The sequence below is a fragment of the Grampus griseus genome (assembly GCF_964374135.1).
Source record: "Grampus griseus genome assembly, chromosome: 10".
NCBI lineage: Eukaryota > Metazoa > Chordata > Mammalia > Artiodactyla > Delphinidae > Grampus > Grampus griseus.
Window position 1 is genome coordinate 60540988 of NC_139004.1, and position 12636 is coordinate 60553623.

Here is a 12636-nt window from a genome sequence, read left to right on the forward strand (position 1 = left end):
TTCTGCATAACATTTGAGGGATGACAAAATTAAACCTGTCAGCTGGTGCTTTAACGATGCCTGCAACAACCTAAACCTCCTGTAATTTACTGAGAACTGCCAAGAGCAATCAAGTTTTTAAAATGGCCACAAGGGGGTGTTAAAGGACTACATACTTGCTCTAATCATCCCCTCCCTCTTCCTAGTCCTTACTTGCCTCTTTCTAGTCCTTACTTGAAGAATCATCCCATATATACCCAATGTTGTTTCATTTCAACAATCTTAGTTTATCAAGTAGGTTGCTACTGATTCTCATAGTTTAATCTGAATATCAGGCTAATGTTTCCTGAGTTTTTAGCAAGTTAATGGCAGTTAGGCACTCAGTGTGGATGTTTGTGACCAGGGAGTAGATGGGCCTTTTTCCTACTTCAAGGAAGTATACTGCTCTCTAAATCCTTGGTGATGTTTTCCCCATGGAATTTGTCATGATCGACATGGATTAAAGTACTTTCTGATTTTATCTCCGCTCTCCTTTATGTTGTTCCTTGCCCAGTGACTGAGGAGGTGGGCCCGGGGTCCTGATAATGGATGAAAGACACATGGAGACAAACCTGGGGGTTACAGCTAGTTTCCTTCTGGACCATTCTATAGGCTCAGAGACCCTTCAGGATAGAGCAGAGGGCTGCAGCAGTAGCTCAGCTTGGGGGTCAAGATCACTTAAATTCCCATCAGGGGATTTGAACTTTAGTCCCCTTTGTGCATTGAATGAATGGTGCTTATCTCTATGTAATTGCTTTCTGCATGAAAAGTAGTTTGTAGGTTGTTCACTGGTTTGAGATGAAGGCACCACGATTCAGATCATGACCTCAGTTCATGGGCAGATCTATTGTTTCTCCTGCTAGGTTCAAAATCAGACTTATGAGCTAATGGGTGAGCCATCCCCTTCACACTGGCATCCTCACTGCCAATGCTGAGTTTAAATTGCCCTTTAAGTTCCCCATATAGGCCAGAGAATCCCCACAGGCCGCATGTCATCTGACACAACAATGGCTGGATTAGGAACATCCAAGGACAGCTTGGTATTCCCTCCTCTACTGGCAGTAGTTCCACCCTGAATGGTTTCCCAGGAGTGAAGAAATAGCCATTCCTCTGGTTTATGACTTTTCTTTTTCCAAGCTTCCACTATCCAGATGAAAAGGGAGTTAAAGGCCCGCATAACCTTGTGAAAGGAGCTGTCAATGCTGAAGGCGCCTTACATGGTTTTGTTCCTGCTTAATTCTGGCTGATGCACTTGGCCCCTTGATCCCAGACAAGCACAGCGTTGCCTGGCTATCGCCTGTCAAGCGAGGCCAGCTGGTTGCTGTCCACCGCAAGTGAGAATTCTTTGTTTTTAGATACGGCAGGGCCACGCCTGCCTCATTTCCTTCCCACATGGAATTCTGGCTTGGTGTGGGGAAACCTCACCGGCCCAGTGGAACAAGTTTGTGTGGGCAATCTAATGAGCTTGATTTTTCCTGAGTTCTAACTGCCCAATCCTTTAGCTGCAGCCCAGCTGGTGACAGGAGGCACACAGAAGTCTGTTACCATTCTGTTTGTCTCAAGTTATTTTGGTTAACTGCATCCTGATTGGAACTAGAACTATTCCTTCCATAAGATCAGAGCTGCCCCCTTTCTAGGGTGGTTCAGAGAACAGCTCTTACTTGAGCTCCTGAACAGGAAGAGCAGGCTGCACCCCCAGGCTTTCCTCTGCTTTGTGTGGGGCCCAGATCTCGTGGGGACAAGATTGAGGGCAGAGGACATCGTTGCTATAGCAGCAGTTTACTCGGCTGTGCCTCAGTCAACCAAAGGTTAGTTTCCTACTGGCTTCACCAAGGCCTCAGCTGAACCTAGAGGTCTAGGGACAATCTACTAGTCCTCTACTCGGTAGTTTTTGTTTCGCACCGTCAAAGTACAGACCACTAAAAAAACTGCAGATCACAGTCTCCCCACACAGGAGACACAAGGAGATACCGTTTGGCTGGTTATTTTAACTGCATTTGTAGGGCATATTCTCCCTCCTGTTACACAATGCCATCTAGTCCTTTTTGCAGACAAGAGTGTTGCAGTCCCTGAAGTGGACAAGAACTTTAAGCTATGTCCTTAAAGGCTTAAAGGCTCCCAGCTCCCAGCTGAGGCTCCCAGACAGCTTTCCCACATGAGGGGATTTGACTTTGACTGGTTTCAGTAAAATTGCAATCTGTAGCTATTTCCATTGCACTGCTCAAAGACAAGGGTGCACGATACTGTTCTCGCTCCAAGGATGGGGACTGCCCTACAGGTGACAAGTCCAATCAGGTATCTGGGGCTCAGAGATTGAGGGATCAGATGGGGACTGCCCTACAGGTGACAAGTCCAATCAGGTATCTGGGGCTCAGATTGAGGGATCAGAAAGAGGTGCTCCTCACAAAATCCAGAGTGAAGTATTACTCAAGGCTTTTGATCCTATCTAGTGGGCGTGGCCTGACACATAAAGTGATGGCCAAGAGCTTATCTGTGGGGGCCAAGAGGAAGGGCCTTTTTCTTTCCATCTAACGAGGTTTCCCTTGTCCTGTCCACCTCTTGTTCAATCAATCTCAACAGTCAATTCTTTTCTGGGCATTACCTCAGATCTCCATAGATGAACACTTGAATGTGCGTGTTAATGTAAATTTCTGCTTTATCATTTTCATAACGATTTCCACAGCACCTCTCAATGTGAGGTGGAATCATTACAAAATGTTACAGGTAGAAAGTGAGGATTTCTCAATTAAGTTGGAAAACTCTCCCATGCCGCTTGATCTTCTTGGTCGTATTATACTGCTGTTTTCCAGAAATCAGCTTACCAAATTTGGCACTATATTCTGGTGTACTCACTTCTCAATATTCCCAGTCTTTCTTGATTAGAGGTATGATGGGGTGAGAATGTAACAAAACCTATTACTTAAGTATCCTTCAGAGGTAAACTCTGTGGGGGCTAATTTTGTTTTTCCAAAAGCAGCACCATCAAAGCAGGAGGAAAGGTTAAGCCGGTACAGAATGCAGTGACGTTTTTCACACCATTATCCCACTGCATTAAGCTAAAAAGCACACATCTACACAATAGATCGCTTCTTATCCAAGATTTCACTTTCTGCAGTTTCAGTTACCCATGGTCCAAAACAAAAATATTAGATGGAAAATTCTAGGGATAATTCATACGTTTTATATTGGGCACTATTCTGGGTAGCGTGAGGAGATGGAATCTTGCACCATTCTGCTCCATCTGGGCGAGACATGATTCATCCCTTTCTCCAGCGTATCCACACTGTATATGCTATCTGCCGCTTAGTATAGGAAGAAACATAATATATATAGGGTTTGATACTATCTGCAGTTTCAGACATCCATTGGGGGTCTTGGAATGTATCCCCTTTGGATAAAGAGGTGACTACTGTAGATGTATTTCTCTGCCTTGGCTAAATGGTTTTAATGATACAGCTTGTGTAACTGAGCAGATAATCACAGCTCAATAAAAAGCAGAAGTCTGGAACTGAAGAGGATGAGCTGCAGAAATCTCGTAATTAAGAACTGTGAATTCTCTTATTTCTCACCCTACCCTCAACACCCATGCACCACTGCCCTTGGCTCTTACTTCCTCTGGTGAATACCAAACCGTGACTTAGTGAAAGAACATGGCTTTTCTGGCTGGAAGCCCTTGGCTGGCACCCCAACTCTGTCACTTTCTAGCACTCTAGGAAGTTAACCCTAACCCTAACCCCAATGCCTTCCACCCACACTTGCAGGGCACTGCCTGTGACTAAATTTATTTTATGTCAGGAACCTACTTTACTGTCTGTCACTTAGGGATAGACTTGTGTTGGCTCCCCACTAACATAACCAATAAAAATAAATAAAATAATTCTCTGTGCCAATACGTAAGTTTAAACTATGCTTCATTTTCTTTTCAAAAATTTAACAGTACATTCTGGCAAATTCTTGGCTCTGAGTTTATACTGTTTCTACTCATTTTTAAGTAAGTAAAGAACAAAATTACATATATAACAAAGGTTCTCCTCTAGCTCTTCACAGCATCTGAAATCAACTGGAAAGAATACACAGAATGAGACAATTATGAAAAACAAACTATATGTGTATATTACTTGCTTAGATTTGGGAGCCTAACTGCTCACAAAAGGATTCATGGATTTTTTTTTTATTGTTAAGCTGCAACGTACATGGTTTAATACAACAAAAAAATTTAATCAAGTGAAAAGTAATAAACTGAACAATAAACAAATAAACACTCAAAACAAAATATTTTCCATTGGAAACATGTTAAGATGAATACGGGGTTTCATTACCATCTTACTGCAATTTTCTTATGTGTTACTAGCCTACATACCCCATGTTTTCTGTAATCATGCAGATGTGAATGAAAGTTTGAATGATTAAATAAATGAAAAGTCCGTTTACTGCAGAGAATCATTTCACAAGGCAGCCAAACTTGGTTTAGAGAACAAAATTATTCAAGAAATTCTCCACGTATTTAGGTTCATTTTAGAATCCATGAACCTTAAGCTGTTCCTCCTTGACAATGCCAACCTGCAAAATAAAATTTAATTTAGCAGAATCACTCTGGGTAACACATAAATTCATTCCTAAGAAGACAGAGCAGTCATTAAAAAGAATCATTGTTAATAGGTTACTGCAACACTGTATTTGTGGCATAAACTGTTAATAACAAAAACTCAACACATATTTGAATATCCTGACATTCCACAAAACATCCTAAATGGACAAAGGAATGATCAGGTCATTCTAATGACAAAATAAACTGGTACTCCTGCCCAAATAAGTACAACTAATGTGCTTCATTCACAAGATTTTTTTACTAAGTAGGTAATAATTCACATTGCCCTTAAATACAATTTTAGAAGCAATCTCAAGGTTGTACATAAAGCACCCAATCACTCACCTCCAAGAGAAACTGGCAAATGTTTTTTCTTTGGTCACCTTGAAGCTGAATAACCTCTCCGTATTCAGGATGTTCAATCACAGTACCATTACAGGCAAATTTCTGAAGAAGTAGATTCAGCATAACTGAGTCAAATGCAATGATATTTTACTTTCACCCTAAGATTATCTGGATGTTAATTAAGAGTATGAACACAGTTTCCTTGGGTCCAATCATTTTAACCCACTTTAACGTGAAGTAAAAGGTGTGAACCGTAATCCTATTTAGACGTGTGTCAATAACTATATTTTAATCTCTTCTCCCTAACACCTTTACCTTTTTGAAAGCTTTCACAAGTTTCTTCTTGTCATAATCATCTGCAATGCCCTGAACAGTAGTCAGTGTCTTTCTGCCGTTCCGTTGCTGGATTCTTATATGAATGTAATCCTCAGTCCCTGCCGGGAGTAAGTCGTCACCCTTAGTTGCATCAGCAAAGGGGTCTGCAAAGGGATACAAAAAAATCCAAAGCAGGAAAATATCTTTTAGTCAGTAATTTCCAGATACAGCTACGCTACAATCTAGAAACTCAGCAAAGAAGGTTCTAGTGCTTCTGCTTTCTTTCTGCAGGTGCGGATGTGGGGGAGTGATAAAGGTAGAGTATTAGTAAAACCTACAAGGTACTTTCACAAAAAGAGATTTTAAACAGGTATGTCCACTGATACCGGAACAGAAAAACGTTGTTTTAGATGTTATCGTTGAACATAATCCTCTAATAAGAGAAAAGAGATTTTAAGATCTTAATTTTAGAGCCACTATAAAAATGTGCGTCATCTCGATTACATTCTGATGACAACAGAAACATTCACAAATGCCACCCCAATAATTTAACCCTAACTCTGCCTCGAAAAAAGATCTATATATGTATATCAAGAGTAATTTTACGTATTACTACGCAAGTAGAGAAGACTGGCCCACTGCCCTGTAACAGATCAGAGGCCTGATCCGCAGCATCTTTTACTAAATGCGCCCGAGAGCAGCCACGAACCATCCCGACCGCTAATGGACGCCGATGCCCCAGCCCGAGCCGGCGTCCCCCCTGGCGATCAGCAGGGCAAGTCTGGGGGCGGAACAGGGTCGCAGAGGTGGCAGGGAGCAGAAGCGAGCAGCAGGAGGGTCCAGGAGCGGGCAGGGGGCGGCACAAGGCCCGCGGCCGGGGCTCCGGGGGCCGCCCTCGGAGAGGGGGTCGCCAGGGGCCCGGTCGCCATCTTCCGGGCACCGAGACAAAGCCCCACTCGGGGTGCTGGGAGGGCGGCCGGGGGCCTTTTGGGGCGGGGGTCCGGCGAGCGGCCCCGGCGAGGGCGGGCAGCGGTGGCCTACCGGCCGAGAGGCGCGCAGGGGACGTGGGGGGACGGGAGGGGCGGTGGGGCGACCCGCTCTTACCGAAAGATTGGAGGTTCTGGATAGTGGACATGCGATACTAGTGTGAGGCCGGTGAGGGGATAAAATTCCTGCGGGGCCCGCCCGGATCACCCTGTCAGGAGGCGGTAGTGGCGAGAAAACGGAAATAAATAAGGAGACGCTTCGCCCCGGGGTTGGGAAGCGGCTGGATCGGCGGCGGAAGCCGGGAGGAGGCAGGAAGAGGCGAAGGAGGAGGCGGAGGAAGAGGCGGCAGCAACGGATGCGAGGACGCGAGAGAAGAGGCGGCGCTGCGGCTTCTCCGACAAAATGGCCGACGGAGACTATTTAGCCGCGCCCGCCGCCCCTCCCACGTGACCCTCCCGCGCTTGGCGCCCTGGGACTTGTGGTTTTCACGAGGCAAGAGAGCCCGGAAAGCCTGGAGCGGGCGGGCTTCCGGGACCTCAATTCCCAGCAGGGGGTGCGCCCCCCAGCGGCGGGCGGCGGGGCCGGGAAGGGTCCAGAGGGCTGCAGAGACATCTGGCTAGAGATCGTAGGTCTAGAGATCGTAGGTCTAGAGCTGTATACCCCGCGCTCTCGCAGGTTCTCCCTTGACTCGCCTTCTCTCGCGGTACAGTGGCAGCAACGAGTGTTCGGTGCTGGGGGGGATTATCTCCATCAGTCACCCTCGCTCGAGGCCTTGGGTAATGTAAGTGAAATCGGGGTACAGAAGCAGAACAAGGTCCCTAGTCCCGGCTTTCGACTTAATGGCTGCCCCTCAGCACCTCTCCTCCTCCCCTCCCGCCTTGTCCGGTTGCAGGAACCCTGTTCGTCCCTACCAAGGGTCGAGGTGGGAGCCTCCTGCCCAGGATTGGGCTGCCCTCCGATGCCCTAGCGCGGTGGTTCGCAAACTCTAACGTGCATCTCCCCTAGGGCTTAATAAAATACAGACTGATAGATCCCAGAGCTTCTGTTTCAGGACGTCTGGGGTGTGACCCGAGAATTTGCAAATCCAACAAGCAGCCAGGAGATGCTGGTGCTACTGGTGTGGGACCACAATTCAGAACCGCTGCCCACCTTCAGCAGGGGCCTGGCATCCAGTGGGGCCATGTATGTCCCCCAGGTCGACCGAACACACCAGAAAATCAGCCCATCAACTTAAATACAGAACCTTGAACAGGAAGGTTAATTGACAGAAGGTTGATTGATACCAGAACAGTAATATCTTCCTATCAAGCTAAACACAGGAGAACAAACCTGAGACTATGGGAATGGGCTCACCCAGGCAGGTGCTCAATTGTCAAACTTGGTTCGCTTTCTGGAAGCAAAGAGATAGACTAAAAGTTCGGGATTCTTAACCTTGTTTTGTGCCATGGCAGTCTTGTGAAGCCTATAGACCCCTTCTCAGAATAATGCTTTAAGTGCATGAAATAAAACATGTAGGATTACAAAGGAAACCTATTATACTGAAATTAAAAACAGTACATTGATAACATAGTATTGCTTCTTTACTAATGCATTAGTTAACAAGATCTAGCAGCAGGTCTCACAAAGGCTGGAATTTTAAAAAGGTGATAAACAAAAGATATTTTGAGATGTCTGTAGCATCAGAAGTGTAATATGAAAATATCTGTGACTTCTATTGGTGCAAAGTTACAGATCCTTCAGGTACTACTGGGATGTTGCCAGCATTGATAATGGAGGAAAGGCTAAATCTGGGTTAGAGGTTAGTGAAAATGTAGGTGGAGTCTTTTTTCCCCATCCAATTTTAGGAATCCCCCCACCCCCGCAATTTTAGCCATGGACCAAGGATCTGCAGACTCCAGGTTAGGAATACCAGGATTTAATAATCTTTAGTGATTAACTATGATGATAGGTACCATTTATTGAGTGCATACTATTTGCCTGTTGTAACCTTTATACACAGTATTGTTAATCTTCATAGCCATTCTGTGATGTAGTTATTACTCTGTTTATATTCATGTAGAAATGGAGGCTTTCATGGGTTAAATAATTTCCGTAAAAAAATCGAATTTTCAACTCTCAGGAATTTAACTGCATTTTTGGTCTTTTAGTCCTGATTTAAATGAATAACACTTTTATTATCCAAACTAAAGTGTAAAGTTTTAGAGCTGGTTCTAAAACAAGGAGAATCAAACATTTTTTGTTGTTCATTAGTTGATTACACCTACAGTGGTTTTCTGGTCTTGTACCTTTATCAGCATGCTTTAAAGTAATTTTTAATACTGCTCTGGATGAAGTTCAGAATAAGCAAAATGCATCTCTATTTCTGTTTTCCTCCTTTGTTACTAGACGCCCCAAACCATTTTATATTATGTTATTTCTTAGAACGAGCCAAGGGTGGTCCAGTCAAGAAAAAAAATAACAAATGAACATAGACAAGTTAAAAAAGATCCAGAAGTCTTTGGGTTGCCATGGTCATTACCCCTGTCAGGAGAGCTTATACTTTCTAAGACCTAGTGTTTGCATCAGAAACCCCCAGGAGCTCAGAAATCTTCAATCAAAGCCAACTATGAATACAGGTCGGATACGTTGTAATTATAATCTGGAAAGCTCTTCTGACCCTGGTCATCATTCATAGATTTGTGTTTAGACCTGACCATTGAACACTTGTAGTGTAGCTGGTCCAAACTGTGATGTGCTCTCACTATAAAGTACACACTGACCTTTGGAAGACTTAAATTTTCTCAATTTCACCTGCTTCTTTTTACTTCTTAAAATGTGGCTCCTAGAAAATTCAGTGTTACATATGGCTCATATACTATTTCTATTGACAGCACTGGTTTAGAGTGAAAGGATTTGACCTATATGTAAAGTTATAAAAGGAACAAATTAAAGCACTTAAAATCTAGTATTTTTAGTTCTAAATGGTACCAGCCTAGTTTAAGGTGATTATTTCATGCCTTATTTCCGAAGGGAGTTTAGATCACTTGCAGAGAACAGTAGTATTGACTAAAGGAATCAGGGAAGATTAAAAAAAAAAAGTTAGAATATTTGAGAAATACAAGCCCCCAAAGCTAGAGATAGACCCCAGATCCGGCTTTTAACTTCCTAACGGTAAGACAATGAGAAAATCAGCTAGGAAGTCCATGTGTCTACAGGATGAAAACATACTAGTTGTGCAGGAGGAATGACTTTGCCTGGCCCAGAGCCACAGGAGGTGTTTTTCTTGGGTTATCATAAAGGGGCTGCTGTGATGTAGTGAACAGTGTCCCCAGCAGTTTGCCTACCGTGAAGGACAATGGTGGGTTTTATGCAGTTGTTTCTTATATGAGCCAGTCATGAAGACATGCTAACAGGTGAGGACCTCGGGTCCTCATCCATCCAGAGGTTGCTGGTTGCGGCGGCCTTGTGATGATGTGCTGCTCAGGTTTCCTGCTTCAGTGAGCATAACTAACTATCTGCCTCAGCTGCTGCACTCTGAATTCAACACCGCTGAGGTCACGCCTCCCACCAGCTGCTCCTGGTGACTCAACAAGGATCCTAATGCAGGCCGGTTCTTGAGAGATGTGGGACTCCTCATCTAGGAGGACCTAGATCTAGTGTCTAGGTCAGAAAAAGTCACTTAAAAATCTCAACTTACTATCGTGAACACTTGATTGTTATATAAGCAATGCGTGATATAAATGAAATGCTTGAAAACGTTATAGGTTAAGAAGGACTTAATTCTTTTATTTATCACTGAAAATAGCAGAACTGTGTTAGAGCAAAACTCATTATTATGAGTATTTGCAAAAGCCAAAAGTAAAATCATGTTTCTAGAAACCTACTTAACCTGCAGTGGGAACTTGAATGATAGATCATTAAACTTAATAATCAAGGGTTACACTATCATTAAAGAGAAGGGAACAGTAATTGGCTCAAGATGGCTAACTTGGTATCTTCACTATCAAAAGATCCCTAATAATGTCAGAAAAGATATATTTTGGGGAAGACTAAATCCAGCACTAAACAACAAGGATGTACCATCAATGGGTCAGACATTTCTTTCCTCCTAAAGGAAAAACAAAACACCCAGAAATCAGTTGATGGCGGAAACTGCATGCTTAAATACTAGCAACACTGGATTATTAAAGATTATGAAATATCTTTAAAATCCTGAGATTTTGAACCTGAAATCCTGTATTTAGGCAAAATAAAGGCATTTTCAAAATGTTTAAAAACCCAGAAAGTTTACTTCCATGGACAATATTGATGATATACTCCAGAAAAATTAAAAACCCAAGGAAGAGAAAGACATGGGATAAAAGAATATAGGTGCATAAAGAAATCAGCAAAAATGATGGTTATGTCCAAATCATATTGGTATGTAAGGAGGGTGAAATATTTTATGGGTGATTTCTAGAAGAATAGAAATTTCTTGCATTTTTCAATCCAACAAAAGACAGGAAAAGGTATAAAAGAGCAACAAGAAATCAGAGTAAATTTAAAACATTAAGTCATAATAAAGATGTAAAAAGTACATAATTGTCAGTAATCACAGGTGTGAATGTTATATTTTTCTATTAAAAGGTAACCTCTTTAGTTTTGATGAAAAATGGTCACAAAACTTTATATAGCAGCTATTTATGACACATTTAAGGTCAAATGACAAAGATTGAAAAAGTTATTGTAAGCAACTGCAAGTTGAAAAGTAGGGTTGATATAACAATATTATTAGGAAAAATGAATTCAAGAAAAATTACATTAAGCAGGACAAAGAAGGATAGTTCATTTGGATCAAAGTTATATTGGACCAAGAATGTGAATCACAAACTTTTATATTCCTTACAACTTGGCAAAACGTATATAAGGCAGAAAAGGAAAAGAAAAATATGGAGAAGTTGAAAAGTTTGCAGTCATAATGGAATACAGTAATATGTTTGTTTCAGAAACAGACATGTAAGGTAAACAAAAATTAAGTAAAGATATAGGTATTTTTAATAATATAATTAATATGTTTGATGCAATAGATATATGTAAAACTTTGTACCCAATGCAAAGCATACCAATTTTCAAACACCCAGGACACCCAAATGTCCATAAACTGATGAATTAATAAACAACATTTGGTATATCCATACAATGGAATATATTCAGCCATAAAAGGAATGATACATGCTACAACATGGATGAATTTTGAAAACATTATGCTAAATGAAAGAAGCCTGTCACAAAAGACCACATACTGTATGATCCCTCTTAGGTGAATTGTCTAGAATTGGCCAAGCTATAGAGACAGAAAGTAGATTAGTTGTTGCCTAGGGCTGGGGGTGTGTTTGAGGGGAAATGGGTAGTGGCTGCTATTGAATATGTAGTTTCTTTTTTTTTTTTAATTAATTTTTATTGGAGTATGGTTGCTTTACAATGTTGTGTTAGCCTCCACTGCACAACAAAATGAACCAGCCATACACATACAGATATCCCCTTCCTTTTGGACTTCCCTCCCATTTAGGTTACCACAGTGCATTAGGTAGAGTTCCCTGTGCTACACAGTATGTTCCCATCAGTTGTCTATTTTATACATAGTATCAATATGTCAATCCCAGTCTCCCAATTCCTCCCACCCCACCCCTTTACCCCTTGGTACCTATACATTTGTTCTGTAGTTTCTTTTTTGAGTTATGAGAATGTTCTAAAATTAATTATGGTGATGGGTAAATTGTATGTTATATGAATTATATCTCAATAAAATGGTAATAAAAAGAGGATACAAAAAAGTAAAAAGTAAACAGTTTCTCTTATTCATTGTCAACATATTAAATAAAATATTAGCAAATCAAGTCAGTACTGTATCCAAAAGAATATTATTAACCCAGACATGCCAGGATAACCTTTCATAAGCAAGTATATTATTAAAATTGCTGTAAATGCTTCAGAATTTAATATACAAAGATTGAAATACAGAGTTTTGCCATTTTGTAGTAGCACAGAGAAATGTTCACCAGCCAGGGACTGAGGAATCCTCCACACCCCAAGTCTTTAACAAATCACAATGACAGACTTTTACAACTCGAACACAACCAAGACTACTCCCAGGAGTTGCATTTTAATTAGTAGTGTTGGAGGGACCTTGGGACACCGAGAAGGGGAATGGAGACTTGGTGATACTCGAGCAGAGGTGATGGAGACCTTGTATCTCTCAGAGGAGATGAGACCCCTTGACAGCATGGGAAAGAAAAGTGGACATCATAGTTGTAAGTCACCTAGTTTCAGAAAAGCTCTTTGTAAAGGGGTACTGAGAACATACATTTGGAAAGCCACACAGCATCATTTCATTGAGCTTTAACTTGGAAGTACAGAAATGGTGC

At 42.0% G+C, this 12636-nt stretch overlaps 1 protein-coding gene across 1 annotated transcript; it reads right to left on the reverse strand.

Annotated features, from left to right (window-relative positions):
• Window positions 1–4215: 4215 nt before the first annotated feature.
• Window positions 4216–6651, reverse strand: EIF1B (eukaryotic translation initiation factor 1B). Its single transcript, XM_082664207.1, has 4 exons — window positions 6371–6651; window positions 5267–5430; window positions 4952–5053; window positions 4216–4578 (listed from the first exon to the last, which is right to left on the reverse strand). Exons 1-4 carry the CDS (start codon window positions 6399–6401, stop codon window positions 4534–4536), a joined length of 342 nt encoding a protein of 113 aa, XP_082520333.1. The 5' UTR covers window positions 6402–6651; the 3' UTR covers window positions 4216–4533.
• Between the last annotated feature and the right edge of the window lie 5985 nt (window positions 6652–12636).